The following is a 19218-nucleotide window of genomic DNA, read 5'->3' on the forward strand; positions in this document are numbered from 1 at the left end:
AATACTACGGTTCCGGCCTGACGATGAATAAATGTTTCCGACCAAAAGCAGGAAAACACACATTTATTCAATAATTAAAACAATAATGAAACGAAAAAGGTGAAACGTTAATTCACGAACGGAGCTACACAAAACAAATAGAAATAGAATTTAAATAAATAAAAAAGCAATAAAAAAAAATATTTTATGGTAAACATTTTAAGTAATAAAGCAGTTTGTCCATTCTCTGCTCTTCTTCTTATAATTCTAATCCACCAAATTTATTTCATGATTTTATCAGCATATCTGCGTTTGGTATAGAAGGTAGTAGCGTGTGAGTCCAGACAGCTAAAACATTACACCGTACTGATCATTTAAGATGAATAAATATTTCCCACAGCGTGTTGATGTTGTTAGTCTCTGAGCATGTCGTGACGTGAATTTGTCGCCGGTGACTGAGCAGCGAGTCGCAGTCGCCTTCCTCTCTGCTTGCGTCTGGCACAGATGTGCGTTGATGTTCTTCCAGCTGTTTGCGGCGTCTAGACCCGTGTTCTGGCCGGACCGGATGATCCTCCCTTCCAGCTTGTGAGATCACCAGACTCTTAATTCGACCTTTACCCCTCAGCCTTCTTAAAAGCAGGAGTCTCAGACCTCCAGCAGGATTCTGAAAGAGGTTGGGGACGTTTCACCTCCCTGCCTCCCTCCGTCAGAGTATTCCGTTTATTTATTCTGTGTGTTTTTCAGCTTTACCAAAGGATGTCTTCTACTGTATTTTGTGCTGTCATTTTGCTGACTTGTGCCTTGCCGTTCCGTGCTGCTCAGTCGGAGTAAGTGATTCTACGTCTCTATTTAAAAGAGAAAATGCAATTCTGTTAATGATTTACCAGAGGCGGAAATCAATTCCTGGCACAGCAGTATTTTTTTTTTTTTTTTTTTAAATAAGCCCCGGATAAGCTGAAAATGGATGAATGGATATTTATTTTTAGAGAGCAGATTTGTTACTTAACCTGGGTTCGATCGAACCCTCGGGGTTCGGTACCTCCAACAAGGCAATAATAACCACTGCCTTAGAGCAAACACACCAATAGCCTTAGTAAAAAAATATATAGTACAATAATAATAAAACATTTGATTTATATCACACTTTTATAGACTCTCAAAGTCGCTTAAACATAGTCTTTTGCAGAAATTAATTGGAGTCTGTTGATTCTTTTTCAGATATCATGAAATTATTCTATATGCACGGGGATGACTAATATAATACGTCAGAGATTAACAAGGGCTCCATGTTGGAAAGAGAACCTGCAGCATCCATGAATAGCAGGACGTCGCTGTGCTGAACAGGAAGTATTTCCACCAACAGGCTATTGATTAGTGATCAGTTCAGCATGGAGACGATGCGATTGGTGGAGAGGGGAATTCACAGAGCTGTCAATAAGCAGTGTCAGAGCTATAGGTTTAATGCAAAGCTGTTGCTCCTCAAACTATCAAATAAAACAAGAAAACAAACACACACAATATAATAATAACAATAAAATTTATTTACACGCGCCTTTCTCAGCCCTCAAGGACACCACAAATACACACACACACAACAATAACACATCTAGAATAAGAAATCAATCATCCCCTTATGCAGCAGCCTAAGCAGGGAAGTCTGCTTAGTGCACCCTCCAGGGTTCGAGGCGTTCCCAGGCCAGCTGAGAGACAGAGTCTCTCGGCTGGCCTGGGTCTTCCCCGTGGATCTCCTCCCGGGGGGGAGACGTGCCCTCAGGGAGGAGGAGCTCGGCTCTACTCCGAGCTCCTCCCGGATGGCTGAGCTTCTCAACCCTATCTCTAAGGGAGAGCCCAGCCACCCACGGAGGAAGCTCATTTCCAGCCGCTTTGTACCCGTGATCTCGTTCTTTCGGTCACGACCCAAAGCTCGTGACCATAGGTGAGGGTAGGAGAACGAAGATCGACCGGTAAATCGAGAGCTTCGCCTTTCGGCTCAGCTCTCTCTTCACCATGACGGATCTATGCAGCGTCCGCATCACTGCAGACGCTGCACCGATCCGTCTGTCGATCCCCGCTCCATCCTTCCCTCACTCGTGAACAAGACCCCGGGTACCTCAACTCCTCCACTGGGGCAGGATCTCCTCCCCGACCTGGAGGGTGCACTCCACCCTTTTCTGACATGGCCTGCGGCTGCGGGGAGGCTGAGATTAACTGAATTAGAGATTAATGAAACTAAACTAAATTGAAAAGAAATAAATGAAGAAAGTGATTGCAAAAACGGAAGGCTCCCGTTTTTGCAATCACTTTCTTGTTTGGCCGGGCTCTTTGGCTGCGGAGTTTTTCTTCTTAAACCGCAGCCGTCTTTGATACCACTTCTTTGGGGCTTTCTTTGGTGTCTGGCTCTCAACCTGTCCACCCTCATCCTTCCCCAAAGTGTCCTCAGCCTCACTGGAGGTTGCAGTGGCGGTGAGCTCTTCCTTCTTCTGTTGCTCCAGGCGAAGCTGGAGCTCCTTCAGGTCTGCCATAGCGACAGTCACCTTGAGCTCCAGCTTCGCCTTCTCCTGCTCGTTGATGTCTCTGGCCTTAACTGCCTCTTCCAGGAGAACGCGTCTCTCATCCTGGAGCCGGTCGCGTTCAGCATTGGCGGAATTCAGTGCAGCATTTAATTCCGCCTCCTTTTCCACCTGAAGCCGGAGCTCCTCCTTCAGCTCTGCTTTGGCGGAGGACAACTCTTGAGCCAGTTTCACCTGATGATGATAAATATGAGGAATATATTTATTAGATAGAATGTTAGAGTACAAGTACAGTCAAACAGTAGTATGTATTACAGCACAAGTACAGTCAAAGCATTCCAAAAAAGCCCTTGCGGTCTTGTTTCCGTTGAAAGTCCTTAGTACATAAATCATCGACATTTAACAATACCAATAAAATAAAAATAAATTACTCCACAGATGCAAAATAACAATAAATTAAAATTAAAAAGACGCATATTGTACAACGTAGGTGGACAAAAAAAGGGGGATTGATCCGGAGAGAGTCGTGATGACTAGCTCCGTTTCTGCCCCCATGAAAGGTGAATTTTTAGGGCCGTTTTGAATGAGGCCAAAGAGGTGCATGTTTTGAGGGCAGGAGTCAAACAGTTCCACCCTTGGGGGGCAGTGTTGTAAAAATATGATTTACCCATGTTTGTCTTATAGGAGGGAGTAATCAGGTTGTTGTTTGAGCTCCCTCTAGTGTTGTGGCTGTGGGTGTCAAAATGCCTACCTTCTCCTGCTCGTTGTTGTCGCTGTCCTTCTCCGCCTCTTCCAGGAGAAAGAGTCTCTGATCCTGGAGCCGTTTGCATTCAGCGTTGGTGGAGGTCAACTGTTGAGCCAGTTTCACCTGATGATGATAAATATGAGGAATATATTTATTAGATAGAATGTTAGAGTACAAGTACAGTCAAACAGTAGTATGTATTACAGCACAAGTACAGTCAAAGCATTCCAAAAAAGCCCTTGCGGTCTTGTTTCCGTTGAAAGTCCTTAGTACATAAATCATCAACATTTAACAATACCAATAAAATAAAAATAAATTACTCCACAGATGCAAAATAACAATAAATTAAAATTAAAAAGACACATATTGTACAATGTAGGTGGACAAAAAAAGGGGGATTGATCCGGAGAGAGTCGTGATGACTATCTCCGTTTCTGCCCCCATGAAAGGTGAATTTTTAGGGCCGTTTTGAAGGAGGCCAAAGAGGTGCATGTTTTGAGGGCAGGAGTCAAACAGTTCCACCCTTGGGGGGGGCAGTATTGTAAAAATATGATTTACCCATGTTTGTCTTATAGGAGGGAGTAATCAGGTAACAACCTGAGCTCCCTCTAGTGTTGTGGCTGTGGGTGTCAAAATGCCTACCTTCTCCTCTTCGTGCTGAATTCTGGCCTTCTTCTCCGCTTCTATGAGGGACATTTTCTCCTGATTGAGCCGGTTATAATCAGCGTTGCCTGATTTAAGAGCAGCACGGAGGTGAGCGATCAATTTATTGGACTGCTCAAACTCTGCTCGCTTGTCCACATCCTTCATACGGTGGTCTTGCGTCGTCGTGCGAAGCTGGCGCTCCTTCACCGCTCGAGTCAGCTTCACCTGATGATGAATATGATGAATATATTTATTAGATAGAATGTTAGAGTACAAGTACAGTCAAACAGTAGTATGTATTACAGTACAAGTACAGTCAAACATCCTGTCTAAGAGGAGCATTCCAAAAAAGCCCTTGCGGTCTTGTTTCCGTTGAAAGTCATAAATACATAAATCATCATTTAACAATACCAATAAAATAAAAATAAATAAATTTGTACTATTTATTTTGTTTAACGTTATTTATTTGCACTGTTTTATATATATTGTGCCAACTTTGTTTTTCTATTGATCTGGCCATTTTTTACTTATATATTGTGCATTTTAATGTGCAAAAAAACAATTTGCCACTGTATACCAGTATATTAACACATATTTTGTATAATGTAACACATGGAATGCCTAGCAATGCCACTGTATACCAGTATATTAACACATATTTTGTATAATGTAACACATGGAATGCCTAGCAATGCCACTGTATACCAGTATATTAACACATATTTTGTATAATGTAACATGGAATGCCTAGCAATGCCATTGTATACCAGTATATTAACACATATTTTGTATAATTAACACATGGAATGCCTACCTTCTCCTGTTCGAGAGAGCACCTCTCGTCGTCCGATGACTTAAGCGCAGCACGAAGTTTGGCGATTGATCTAGTGAACCGCTCAAACTCCAATTCCTTGGCCGCCTTCAGACTTTCTACCCGTTGCTCTTGCTTGGTATTCTTGAGCTTGAGCCTCTGATGATCCATACGCAGCTCCTGGATGTTAAATCGCTCTCGTTTCAGCTGCAACTCGAGCTCCTTCTTCTCTGCAGCTATCTCCCTCAGTTGTCTGGAGAGATCGCAGGCAGAGTCGGTCCGCTGGGTCTCAGTCTCAAGCTGTGGTTCCATCATCGTATCTCTCAAGGTTGTCTCTTGGTGAAAGACTGAATCTTGCATGACAAAGCACTCACTTTTATGACCCAGATCAAAGCAGGGGCTTGCTTTAATGTCTCCCAACAGCAAAGGAACACACTAAAGCACTAAGCTCTTTGTTGCCTTTGAACTTTTTGGTTGCAAGGATACCATTTTGTACCCAAACACAAAATGCACTCGCTTGTATTACTTACTTTTATATAATTATGCAGATGTAGATGAATAATTAAGTTAAAAATGTATGAAATGTTTAAAGATACCGTTTATGTTGTTTGTCTTTAACAGCAAGCTGCAAAGGACGCTGTGATGCGGCGTTCTCCAGGAGCTTCATGTGCCAGTGTGACACAACTGCCTGGTTTATGGTGAGTGCTGCAAGGACTATGGAGCTCAATGCAGCACCACCAGTGAGACATTTTCTCTCCTGACGTACAAATAATGCCACTCGGTGTAGAAAAACAAAGAGTCAACACTGTAGATGCTGATCCCTGTGGTACTTATAGAAATGTTCTGCACTGATTTTCCCCACCAGAGAGCCAACTTCAGACGCCATCCGGATGTTCCATGTAATAATAAAATATTTGTGGTCTTTGGTCCTTAGACGCGTTTGTGTGCAACAGAAAACTCCTGTAAAGGGCCTGCTTTAATAAACAACTGAAATTGTTCAAAAAGTGTGTTTCGTTATCAGTTTGAGTCCAGATGTGGTTTTATTTAGTCAGCAATTTACAAATTCCTACAAAGTAACAGTCTTCATGTTCATTTAGTTCAAATGAGGGTCCAGACTCACTCAGACGGACTCATCATGTGGCGTGTTCAGGAACCTGTTTGGAGTTAAACCAACAATGAGAAGTTACAAAGAAGAAACATCCGCTAATGTTGAACATGCAAAGTGAGCCTTTAGGGAAGAAAGGATGCAATTATTGAGGGCTAGAAGAAAAAAAGTAACTTAAAGTAATAATTAACTAGTTACCTTTGGCAGGGAGTAATAAGCAAAGTAATGTAATTACTTTTTCCAGCAAGTAACTAGTAATAATATATTACTGATCTTGAGTAACTTGCCCAACACTGTAAATGTGTAATTAAGTTCACATTCCCCCATATATTTTCTCAACTGTTTCTCAAACTCCAGAACTCTGGGGATTGTAGTAAAATTAATTCTATGTAGTTGTGTTTTGTGTTCCCAAACCAATGACCTAAGAAGAGGTCAGGGAATAGTAATCTCTACCCAAACAGTTAAAGATGTGAATACACAAAATACACTAAGCAAACAATTGAATGAAATATGAAAACATTTATACGTATTTCCAGTCAGCTGTCACTAAAAATGTAAGCAAACCCTTCTACACTTACTAACATATTTTTAGCAGAATTTGCTAAGAGATTAGGTTAATAGATTTCACTTTTAAGAAAATGTTATAATCCAAAACTTTTATTCTGGAATTTGAACAGCAGCTTTAAATGAAACATTTAACACATGTATTATGAAGCTAAATCTTTTTGTAGGGCATTTATTTTATTTTCACAACTGTAAACGAGTACAGTTTTTCATTTTGGTCGAGGATGTTGACGTACATACAGCTTTCATTGACCAACCAGCTCACAGCAATTAAACACAAACACGATACCATTTCTAAAAGGATTGAGAATTCATGCTGGATGAGGAGGTCAGCCAACATTGACTTTATGCTCAGCAGAACTAAAATGAGCTCGTTGGGAAAAACTGCCAACAACTGAACAACGAAAGACACGAAGGACCTCTTCCTGGCGGTTGCTTGGTTAATTATAGCATGTTGCTATGGTGATATGTTGACAGAACTCCTGTTATTGACTCATTGAATTCATCATTGGTCATGGTTTTACTGACTGCCACTTAATTCTCAAGTTCAGTCACCATGGCGACATACATTTTTCTTTCTCATTAGAATGGGCATTTTGACAAACAGTGCAAAACATTTTTCTTGATAAATCTGGACATAACTTCCTGAATATTCGCCGTAGTGCATGGTCAGTGTGAATTGATGACACATTAAACTTGTCTCTACGGTTACAGACTGGAGCCGCCCCGTCCTTCCAGCAGCAGCAGCCTCAGCACGGTCCTGGCTGCAGCCAGCAGCGCTCCGTGCAACGCGTACTGCACCGCTAGAGCCCCGAACCCGCGGTAGAAGCCCGCCACGCCTTCCTTGCGGGAGATGGCGTGGAGACAGTCGGAGAAGCCGTCATACTGCGTGTTGAAGGGAAGGACCAGCGAGCTGCTGCCGTTTCCCACAGCGACTACGCCGTCGGTGGCGTCGATGATGGTGCGCGTGCCCTGCAGGCTGAGGCGGTGCATCGCCGTCTCCAAGGGAAACAGCACGACGTCAGCCACGAGAGAACCAGCCCAAGCCGCTGCCAGCTCGGGAAAGTAAGCGTCCAGAGGGTTGCTGGGGTTTGTCTGTTCTTTCTTGGTCCACTGGTAGATCCATAGCGCCACCCTTTGGACAGAAGCGGCGATGGCGTAACGTAGGATGGCGTGCGCTGCGGCAGGAAGCAGAAGGGATCTGAGGGGAAGTAGGCGGCGACTGTGAGGAGCGCCAACACCCAACAAACGGGACACGCCCTCACGGATGCAGTCCAGCAGACCGGACGAGGAGTCGTCACGGACAATGTCGCTCTGTGGAGACAGAAGGTTAGACGGTAATGAGGCCGACAGTTCTGGGTAAATTAATTTACCACTGCTTTCACATTATGCCGTCCACGTACTTGGAGTTGATCTGCAGCAAGTTTAGCCTTTTATTTAATTCAGACTTCTCTTTCTAACATCTGCCGTTTTCTTCAGATCACGAGAAACCGTAGACTTCGTAGAAGTCTGAGGTTTCAGTGGTGTGGAACTGAAAGGTCAAGGAAGTGCTACAAAATGGACCCTCACTTAAATAAAAGCAGCTCGAACAGTTGAGTCTGAATGTTTATCAAACACTTCCAATACATGCCTAAATCGGTGATCAATAATCTAGTCACCTGGACGGTCTCCATAAGGCTGGCGCAGTAAAATGGCAGAGCAACCACAGCCGTTAACCTGTAGGCGAGAGACACGGTCACATTTCACCCGTGTGAACTTTGCATGCATTTTTTGACGTAGATCATTTTCATTGCATTAATGAAATTCACATAAAAGATAAAAGAGAATCGTTTTGACAACTTAAAGCTGTTGCTCCATCAGAATGTTGCAGGATAAATGATGTAAATAGATGCCGGAGGGCAGTGCGTGAAGGAGTGAACTGACCCTTTCAGTATGAGGTGTCCAGCCAGCTGCTTCCAGGTCCACCTGTGAGAAAGTTCCCTGTAAACAAAAACACTCAGTTAATCAATAGATAGATACGGTGATATTCCTGAACAACACTAAGGTGCACAGAAGTAGCACCGCATTAACAGCACAAGTAATAATACTACATTAATAATAATGATGCAATACTTGAGTAGCATGAGTACCGGGTGGTTACCGTGGTAATGGTGTGAACTCGCTGAGGATGCCTTCAGCTCCCAGTGTGATGCCATGAACAATAAAGGTGCTGCCCATCCCTTTCCACAGAGCTCTCATACCCTGAAGAGCATCGTTATTGATACCTGGTCAGGCTCAGTCATTAAAACTCAATACCAACAACAAGAGCTTTCACATCCTGAACACTAGAGGGGGCGCCAGGAGATACACCAAACAAATCAATTAATCCCACTCAAGCAGGGAGGGGTCCCCCAACCTTTTTCCTGCCACAGACCGGTTTCATGCCAGGCAATTAATGTAAATGTAATGTAACCATTAAACCGTATATTAGCTACACAAGAGGGCTGAAGGCTTCATTGCCTCGTTTTCTAGCCTGTCGCCACATATGATGCAGAGTGGACTTGGTGTGGAGTCACCTGTGGGATAAACCTGTATTTTAACTTGAAGTCTGACTCTCATCTGTTAAAAGAAGCTTTCTTTTTTTTCTGGCTCCTTAGTTAGCCTTTTCCCCTTTGCAAAGAAGCTCTCCAAAGATGGTTTGTGTCCTGATTTTCCCTAGTTTACAGCTTAATGCTTTTCGAGTAACTTATTACGTGACCAAGAAGAAACACGCGAATGCTATGTCGGTAAAAATCTGATCATTTTTCAAAATAAAACACCTGTCAGACTAATAATCGATACAACGGAAATTGTATACATTAGTTGTTCTTTCTGTGCGGCCCGGTAACAAATGCCTCACGGACCGGTACCGGGCCGCAGCCCGGTGATTGGGAACCACTGTACTCGAGTGATGCCATGATTATTTTGGTCACCTGAGCCTTGGTGATGGAGGACATGACAGCGACGGCGCTGAATGGAGTCAGGTGGTAGCAGCGGGCGTGGTAGTTCACCTGAGATAAACACCCAATCAGATCGCAGCGGGTTGCTAAAACATTTAAATACAACCAATTCAATAAAACTGAAAATGAAAGTACATATATCAATATTTGTTTATGGTCAACAAACAATTACTGATGATTATCAATATGTGACTGACACAATTTAATGACTTTTGCAACAAAATTCCAAAAATAAAGCGTCTGACAGCCTTTTAAGGCTGAACATCCCATAATATATTTTTTGTCCCGTTTTATTTCTCTGATGCGAGGTAAACTACAAAACAACATGACCCGCCATGAAAAGTGTAAATATATTTTATCTTAAATAAAAAAATATAAATGAAAATAGTGATTTTAAAAACCTATTGATCAGAAAATACCTGGCACTGTCTGCGGAAGACGATACAGGGGTGAGCCAGGACGTTCTCAGTGAACAGACTGCAGAAAGATGAAGAGGATGATGAAAAACAGAACACAAAGATAATACGAAAGGACCCGAGGAGGAGCAGGAAGAGTCAGCCAATGAAGAGGAGGAGACCGAAGAAGAGGATGTGGAGGAAAACACGAAGAGGAGGAGGATTAGGAAGATTAGGTTGAAGATGATGAAGAACAAGATAATTAGGAGGAGGTTGAAGATGAGGAGGATGAAGATGACAGAGCAGGTTACTGTGAGTTTGATACAACAGTCATGCAGTTGTCTCATCAGCACCATAGCAGTTTATACGCAAACATATTTAGCAAAATTAATTCATGATAAAATGTGGATTTTATTATTCTCAACAGCAACAACATTTTTTTCCAACCTGACTAGTCCGATTCCAAATCCTGCAAATCGATTCAGCTGCTCTGCAAGAACAAAAAAATAAGCAATATTTAATAAAATAACGTTGAATGAAATTGTGAACACTATTGAATAAAAAACAACAACAACAACAACAGGAAGAAACTTTGATTAATGATTAGAACAGATTAACGGAGAAGCTTATTCTCCTACGAACAAAAACATACAGGAAAACTTAGCAGCAGTTAGCCTCCTTAGCTGGAGCTCTACCAACTAGCCAGTTTTCTTGAAAACAATTTACTTAAGTCCAAATGTGATTTATACTTGAACTGTTTACGTTGTGTTCTGAAATCACCAAGTTAGCATAGCAGCTAAAGAGCAGATAGCGGGCTGGCACTTTAGTCTTCCATCAGTGTTTGATGTTGACAGTTTAGCTTGCTAGCTGATTAGCATTGCTGTCTGTCATTAGCTAACACAACCACCCCCCCCCCCCCACTCGACAATGACATACCAGGTGGCGGTACGCCTGGCTGCGGAGCATCCCAGGCGGCTCCGGGACCCCCGGACTCTCCGAGCGGCTCGTCATAATGAGGTGTGCGCTCCCCATGGTGCAAGTTGCGGCTACCGGGGATATCCGGTGGCGTAGTGACCCAGTGGTGATGATGCAGCTCCGCGGGGCCTCCGGCGTTTCTAACAGGGTAGCTGGCTCCATACAGCGGGTCGTCGCGGCCTCGGTAGCCGAGGCCGTCGAAGCTGTCCGGCCTCCTGGAGGCCATCAAGAGGGTCAGTGCCTGAAAGGGGAGCGGGAGGACCGGAGCCGTGATCCGTTGTCAGATCGCGCTGATCATTCAAGGTGAATACATCCAGCGTCCTGGTAAATTAACGACGCGAACGTGTTAAGAGAAGCGTTTTCGTCACTGAATGATTTGACCTGCTGCAAAACATCCCCCCCTGTCACCTGTAACCCGGAAGCTCAACTATATTTCAAGAAGGCAGGAGTGTGCCTCACTACTGCCGCCGACAGGCCAGCGGGGGAACTACAGCCTTTTAATTTAATGTTTTCATTTCAAATAATAACATGCCAAATTGAACAAACATACATTATAACATAACCATAGGAAAATGAATGTGCTCACAAAGGAAGGGAACATCTGATCCAGGAACAGTTAGTGTCAGTCCAGTCCAGTAAAAACACCACCAGTTAAAGATAAACGATGTCGCTCAGTCGACTTCAACCGGTAATTATTTTAAAGAGTACGATAATTATTAAATCTGACAAGACAAACGTTTTTTTTCATTAACTTTATTCTGTGTGTTATTATCTCAATGATTCCAACATTTGTGACAAATAATTATTCATACACGTTAATATTCTGTATCAGCATTTTCCTTCATAAAGTTTTCATCACAATTAACATATCCACACTGACCCAACCACTATTGTGAATTTGGCCCCACTTAACAGGACAGACGAGTGTTTCATGGACATCTAAGAGCACTGGCCAAAGATATACAGCACCTGATCAGCATGACCGATGTGGCCAAAAGTATGTGGACATTAGATCAAAAGAACATGACCATGATTGTCTGCATTACTTTCACACACGGTGAAGTTAAAGTTTGTTTTGACTTGTCTCATATAAAAACAACATTGAAATTAAATGATGTTTTTAAAAAAACAATCCAGTAATGGCAATCTGTCCCCATAACCTGAATGGTACAATAAGTAAACTCCACATCTCAGTGAAAATCAATAAAATAAAATAAAAAACTAATAATAAATCACAGTGAATTCTACTGAAGTCTATTCCAAGAAAAGGGATAATTCCAATCACAGACCAGTCAAAGTTTTAGCTCGGTGATTCCTAACAGACTCATTACAACATTTCATCTCAGATAAAAACAAATGCAGAGACTACAGTAACCCAGCAGAGTCTCCACAGATGGCTGATGTCTATCGCTGTTTAAAGGCAGCATGTTTCTGCTTAAGGCTGATGGTGGCCAAGGAAAAATGAAATAAAATGTCATCTGACAATACGAATTGGTTTATTTGCTTCAAGAAGGGTTTTGACATTTGTATTTAAAAGAAAAGTAAACGCTGCATGGGAAAAGGGTTTAGAATTCAAAATCAAATATAAATGAAGCAAACATCTGAGCTCTGACAGCACAACTTACAGACAAGTTCTCAAAAAGACTCAAGAAAAAGAAAGATGTTCCAGACAAATTTTAGAACATGGTTTTCTTTCTCAAAAATCTTCACATTTAATTTAAAAGAAAACTGTGTAAACAGCCATTTTGTGTCTCTTTTTTAATATTTAACAATAAAAAAAAAATTAAATGAAAGGTTTTGAAAATGTTAAAATATATGCCAAAGAACCGGTGATTTTTTTCTATCGAGTTGTTTTGAAGAATTTTATAACGTTACATTTTTGTTAATTTAGTTGGCTGTGAAATGATAGAAGTCATTGTCAGGATTCATGCAGATGCATGAAACATTTATTTTAAATAAATGTTTAAATACCGTATGTATTGTCATTAGTCTCTCTGCTAAAGAGCTTCTAGTTAAACTAAAAAAGTTGAAAATGTAAGATACTTGTGCTAGCATCTAAGGCAGCAACATCCAGCAAGGAACTTCAGGTTGTCATAGCACAAACAATGATGGAATTTTGTCCAATGATATTGTCCAGCTCACCCACTAGCAGAAATTCACCAAAGGAAAATAAAAGTTGTTTATATCGAGTACAACATTTAAAGGGTTTGTTGAGGACTTGGTAATCACCAACCACAGATGTTAATGTGCATTTTAAATGCCAACAAGAACAAGGTGTTGGTTTATCATGGTTAGAAAATAAGATTTGTCACTATCTTCAATATGTGCTACATTAGTTTGTCACTAAAATTGTGGTTCCAATTTGACTAGCGGGCAAACATTGAGTGTTTGTTAGAATTTACTGATTGCTCCACCTGCTAAGTTAGCTAGCGCACAAGCTAATGGCAGTGCTCAGTGATGTCAACAACCACAGCCTTACGCCAGCTGAACAAAAAGTAACCTGTGCCAGCACCAGCTGCCACGGCGATGCAGAGGTACGCGTTGTAAGTCATGAAGACGAGCATCAGGAAATAGCTGACTACCACCTGAACGATATGCAATAGGGTCTGCAGGAAGTGGCCGGGGCTTAGCATCCGCTGTCTGTGAGGACAAGAAAAGGATGTTAGCATTAGCATTTTATGTCATGTTAATCCATACCTGATGTACGACACTTGTTGTTAGCATAAACAATTATACAGAATATTAATACAAGAGAATATCTTTACACCATTAGCAATTTGCCTAAAGTCGTGTTTTTAACCTTTCATGTTACCATTAACAATGATGAGCCGTAGTCAGAAATACAGTACAGTTTAACAAGATAAAAAAAAAACCCTTTCTGCCTGAATAAATAGTCAATTAGTAGCAGAAGTTATTAGCATTTATGTTCATTCATTTTTATTGGTATTAGCATTATAGCATGTTGACATGCTAGTGGCATTATTAACTAGTTAATTGAACTTTATTATTTTGTCACTTTGACTTGTCGCTTTACACTGCTGTTAGCGTCAAGCATGTACCTTTTCACAGTCGTAGTTATTTCCTTAACCATCATGTCTAATTTTTAACGGTTAATCAAATCCAATACATTAGTTAGTGTTAACAATACTGCTCATATCATCTGTATCCATTCACAATCAATGACATTCCGTTAGCTTTAGATTCCGCATTAGCGTGAGATCACATGATAATTCATATTCAAGAGACCTTCTGAGACAATGCAGTCAGACTATTGTGATACTCTAACTAGAATCAGATGATCTGAACAGTCTGATAAGGACATGTCAAATGATGCTAGTGAAAAACAAGGATAGGGAACATGTCCAAAACCAGCATCAAAACCAAGTCCAAGAATAGAAGCAGTGCCAGGAGCAGCCAGAACTGAGGCCAGAACCAAACACAGAAACAGGAGCAACGCCAGGACCAGAACAAAACCAAAACCAGAACGAGAAAAAGACTCAAGCACAGAACCAATATGGGGCCAGAACCTGAACCTTACAGTTCCTGACAGAGAGTTCTGAAAAGTCGTACCTTAGTCCAACAGGATGGTCCGCCCCCTCCAAATAACGACTGTCAGTTATGGTAAACACATCACACTTACATTATATGACTGTAGATCACACAACTAATAGCATGGTAGTCATCCTGTAGAGTATGTCAGTCAATATGTCATTATTAACAACATTAAATGATCAACACATGAATAAATGATATTTCTCACGGCCATAAACTCTTCTTTGTTCACCGGACTTTATGAACAACATTCTGGTTCTATGATGTGTTCATCATCAGATCTGATTATGTTAATAACTTGTTACATTATTGATTTAATGTTCAAAAAATGACCTGTGATATGGGCAAGCATCAAACCTGGCATCCCCTGACCAAAGTTAAAGCTCGATTCTTGACCATGTATCGTTTGACGATTAAGGAAACGGAATCAAATGTAATTTAATTATTATTAATCATGTGTTCATCATTACTCTTGTGTGTACATTGCTGTTAGCATTTGCCACCTACCCAACAGTTTTGTGTGTCTCCATCAGCACGGTCCCATCGCTCCCTGGGAGCGGCATGGAGTTGTAGCGAACATTGACCTGGCTCCGACGCAGCAGCGTCTCACGGCCAATCTTCAAGCCCTCATACAAGACAGCCAATAGAAACACACCGATGCATGCCCCGACCATCTCTGATTGGAAGACAGAGGGGGGGGGGGCTAAATTAAAATGTAAATGTCTATGAAACTTCTCATATAGAAGAAAACCTAAATATTAAAACTACATCTCATTATTAAAATATATGCTTCATATTTGATATTAACATTTAGAAATTGCACATAAATAGACAGACCTCTAGGTGAGTTGATGAGCAGCCCGCTGAATAGCAGCTCCACATTCTTATAACCAAAGTAGAAGGTCATCGCCTAGGCAACAGCAATCACAGTGTCAGCCAGAAAGCTCCACAAGGCATCAACCAAAACACAAGTTGCATACCGACATCATGTGGGGGGGGGCACTCCCACATGATGTCGGAACACTCCCACTCTCTCACTCCCACCATGCCGCCACCCCCGTCATGTCCTCCTCCTCCATGATCATGTCCAGTGGTGGTGGGCGGGGCCACAGTATGCTGATGACCGTGGTGGGAATGGTCCATGGAGCTGTGGTTCATGGCTGCAGAAGAGAAGTTTATATTCATGAGTTCGTTTACAGAAGATCTTTGTCTGACTTAATAGAAACCCGCGCTGCATATTTCCAAACTACTGGTCCCATGATGCCATTGGGTGATCGTAAAGTCAGCTGTGGGCTGAATCGGAAGTAACTCGACTTTTGCTTGAAAGCTGCCTGCGTGGAATTTCAGGTATTTAACATCCTGTGAGGTTGTTAAACGCAGGAAGTGTTTCGGGTCAGAAGTTTTGTCGAAGATAATTTCCAAAATGCTGTGTGAACAGATCCTGAGACTGGAACCAGTTTCATCAATATTCAAACTTGACAAAGTTGATCTGGAATCACACTAAATTCCTCACAATATAAAACCACTCTCTCTCCTATTATACAAATTAACCCTCTCATTTCCATGACCATGCTCAGAGTGCCTAAAGTAGTGCAGTCGGTTTAGAGGCGGTCATCCTTGCTTACATGAATTGCTTACTGTCAAAGACATGAATGGTTTGTTTGAAGCTCCTCTTTGCTCTGACAGCCTCCGTTGAGGTTTCCAATTGCTCAACTTGTTACCAAATGTAAAAATCGCTTTAAAGACAAGACAAAAATGACCCTTACCTTACCTCCTCATTCAAAGTGATGCTGACCCAACCAAAGAGAAAAATGCACTGAAACGCCGATGACAACCCGAGCAACTGGTCTTGGTGTCGTAACCATAGTAACGGCCTGACATCAGCAAGCAGATGTCCTGCTATAATTTGATTGGCTGTCAGGCCCCAAGGCTATAGGAGGCAGAATGAGCCAATCTCTCTACCATCAGCCAATTAGATCGGGCTAAAATTGACAGGAAGGTCAGCCGCTGCCATCGGCAACACTTAAACGGCTAATCGCCATCACTGTCTGTCATGACACCTGTAGTATCTTATTAGTTGTACTAGTACAAAACAGTAGTAACAGACGGAGCAGTAGAATGAATTATTGCAATTAAGCATGTCGTAACTATAAAATACCAATTTAATACTTGTAATAATAAAACCAATTTTCTCTACAGGGTTGCAAATGTCGCGAATAGCTGATTAAGAGTGGACCGACAAAAGCAGGGGTGATCCAATCAGAGCAGATTGGAGGATTTATCAGCCAATAACTTGCGTAAGTGTATCTTGGGCTGAAAATGCCAACTCAATGAAGCAGACAGAGATAAAGCCTCTAAAGCACAATTGGAACAAGACAACCTGATCCCAGGAGCTCACTGAGCCATAATTTATGTCCCACATCTTAAAGATTAGCATAATGTGAACCAGTACAAATCGTACTACATCTTAATGCTGACATTGTAGATATGGAGTATTTATAAAAAGCCACGTAAATAATAAATCAACCTTTACTTCAATCGGTTTAATTATGAGGAGTGGAGACAGAAGAGAAGATGTGAGACTGAAGGAAAAAAACAGAAATGAGAAGTCATTTTACACACTCACAGTCTAAATTTAAACGTCTTATAGTTTCTATCTTCTTCAAACAAATACTTATTTTAAGTCTCGATGTTAAAGGTTGTGTGTGCGGAAAATTTACAAAGCCTTTCATTCTTATTAGTTAACAAAGAGCAGCTAACCGCCCCGAGCAAAGTTAGGAAAGACGGCTAAATGATCTGAAAATAGAAAATGAAAGCTCGTGTCTTCTTCTCACACAATGTTTCGTCACCATGCGTGACACACGACCAGATTGTCCTGGCTATCAGTGTATCATTGACCGTTCACAGTCCAGTCAGATACCAGGTTTACTCAAAGTGTAAAAGCTGCAGGAAAAAAAAAAAGAAGCTTTAGCTACTGGCTGTGCATCCCCCTGAGGGGTAAATACACACAGCAAACACTCCGCATGTGGACCACCACCTTACGAGAACTACAACAAATATGCCTGCTCAGCATATACCGGTAGTCCACGACCCTGACGCTATTAGAAGTCAAGCAGATGTGGCGTGGGAAAGTCTCCAGTCTCCCATTGTCATACTATTTGGGTCTAATCCCAACATGTTTGGTCCACATTCACTGCTGAGACAGTGACTGATATTATCATATTGTTCATTCAAAGCAAGGCAGGATTTGTTGAAGATACTCGACCACATTGTAACTAATCCCAACACCGGAAAGGCATTCCTAACAGCTATTAATATTCACTGTAGGATCATGATGTACCAGACTGCTTTGTAAAATGTTTCATTTAAAAATCACTTCTACGCGTTGATGACGCGATCAGCGCTACCTTGTGTTTTGGTGCTTATCCTTTGTTTGTCCTCTAAAATGGTCACAGCTGATTACAGTCAAACCTGTCTAAGAGGACCACTCAAGGGAGGAGTGGCCATGTTGTCTCAGAGGCACAACAGTTATTGTGGGGTACTTTAATGGCTATTGTCAATCAGTAAAAATATACAAAACTTTAAATAGCTAAAATCAAACATTTTGATGAAGATATATCTTCCGGAGAGAATCCAGCTGTGATTTTTTTCATCCATGCTGCCATTCTTTTGTACCATCATGTTAATGTCATGGTTACTACTACTACTGTACTTTCAGCTTGTCCCGTGAGGGGTCGCCACAGCAACCCAACCTTTTCCACTTCACCCTGTCCTTTGCATCGTCCTCCCCGACACCAGCCACTCTCATGTCCTCCCTCACTGTCCCTCTTATTGTCTGATTTCTAATCCTACCCAACCCGGTCACTCCCAAGGAGAACCTCAGCATCTTCATCAACGCCACTTCTAGCGCCGCCTCCTGCCTGTTAATGTTATGGCGTTTACTGGAAACCTCCAGCCAGCCTTTGGCAGCCGTTGCGGTCCTCAATGAGCTCCTGGGTATGTTCCTGTAACACTGGTCTGGTGTGCAGCCCAAGTCATGACAATGACTTGGTTGATTTCCTGGTTTACTGTAAGTCAAACGTTTCCCTTCCTGCTTGCTGCCTGTGGTGTCGTTTTTCTAGTTGTCCGAGTATTCTCTCCTTCTGAGGAAAGAATGATTGAAAGTTATACCGCTTGTTCTTCACTGTTTACATTTAGGTTGAACAAGAAAGCTGCCATGTGCAAATGGTTAGCACAGCATACATAGCCAGTCACGTCTTAAACAGTGAACTCGATGTGTGTGTTAATGGAGAAGAAATAATAATTGGTCTAAAAACTGTTTTGGTAATAAAATCCTGTTTTCATTCATAAAGTCATTGTTAATATATCATTAATATTTATATCATCGACAATAAATAATGTGAAAAAACTAGTCTGGTCGTTGCTATGGTAACCTACTATAACTATGTATATTGAATGAACATGCACTGAACTTGATTGAAGTGAAACTGAATCAGATTTACGGGAATAAAACTAAGGGTTATTATATAAACTCATTTAGCGAATCCGGCCTATTTAGGACATTAAAGCTCACCTTTAGGGATCAGACTCCCTTTAAACCTTCTCCAGATTCGGCAAGAATAACACGCGGAAGCGGCAGTGACCTGGACGTAATTTGGGTCATGTTCTGAAACATGTTACATGTTGATTCTTAACTGAGAAAGGTAAGTGTGTAGAGTGCTGGAGTGTATCTACGGGAGCAGAGGTCACTGGACTTAATCAGGAGTTAAATGCACAGAATGCGGGTTTACCTGCAAATAGTTGTGACTTCTTCTTCGCACTGGCTACAAAAAAACCGACACGAATAAAAGACAATCAAGAAAAATGGAAAAAAAATATATGAAGAAAGTCGAGACCACCTCTCTTCGTCTGCCTCACCGCTCTGCCACACAGCTTCCGTGTTTACTGCGTCATGACGTC

The 19218-nt window shown here is 41.7% G+C and overlaps 3 protein-coding genes across 3 annotated transcripts; all 3 read right to left on the reverse strand.

The window, feature by feature from the left end:
• Positions 1 to 2276: 2276 nt before the first annotated feature.
• LOC137908757 (calponin homology domain-containing protein DDB_G0272472-like) lies at positions 2277 to 5002 on the reverse strand. Its single transcript, XM_068753179.1, has 4 exons — positions 4694 to 5002; positions 3877 to 4104; positions 3241 to 3357; positions 2277 to 2723 (listed from the first exon to the last, which is right to left on the reverse strand). Exons 1-4 carry the CDS (start codon positions 5000 to 5002, stop codon positions 2277 to 2279), a joined length of 1101 nt encoding a protein of 366 aa, XP_068609280.1.
• Positions 5003 to 6517: 1515 nt separating this feature from the next.
• Positions 6518 to 10933, reverse strand: slc25a46 (solute carrier family 25 member 46). The gene is made up of 8 exons (XM_068752972.1): positions 10669 to 10933; positions 10180 to 10222; positions 9757 to 9814; positions 9311 to 9388; positions 8500 to 8600; positions 8283 to 8339; positions 8018 to 8075; positions 6518 to 7673 (listed from the first exon to the last, which is right to left on the reverse strand). Exons 1-8 carry the CDS (start codon positions 10931 to 10933, stop codon positions 7068 to 7070), a joined length of 1266 nt encoding a protein of 421 aa, XP_068609073.1. The 3' UTR covers positions 6518 to 7067.
• A 511-nt stretch (positions 10934 to 11444) lies between these two features.
• slc31a1 (solute carrier family 31 member 1) lies at positions 11445 to 19162 on the reverse strand. The gene is made up of 6 exons (XM_068752936.1): positions 19050 to 19162; positions 15304 to 15419; positions 15097 to 15169; positions 14767 to 14935; positions 14278 to 14316; positions 11445 to 13347 (listed from the first exon to the last, which is right to left on the reverse strand). Exons 2-6 carry the CDS (start codon positions 15415 to 15417, stop codon positions 13146 to 13148), a joined length of 597 nt encoding a protein of 198 aa, XP_068609037.1. The 5' UTR covers positions 15418 to 15419; positions 19050 to 19162; the 3' UTR covers positions 11445 to 13145.
• Positions 19163 to 19218: the final 56 nt, after the last annotated feature.

Source organism: Brachionichthys hirsutus, chromosome 19 (assembly GCF_040956055.1).
Source record: "Brachionichthys hirsutus isolate HB-005 chromosome 19, CSIRO-AGI_Bhir_v1, whole genome shotgun sequence".
Lineage (NCBI taxonomy): Eukaryota > Metazoa > Chordata > Actinopteri > Lophiiformes > Brachionichthyidae > Brachionichthys > Brachionichthys hirsutus.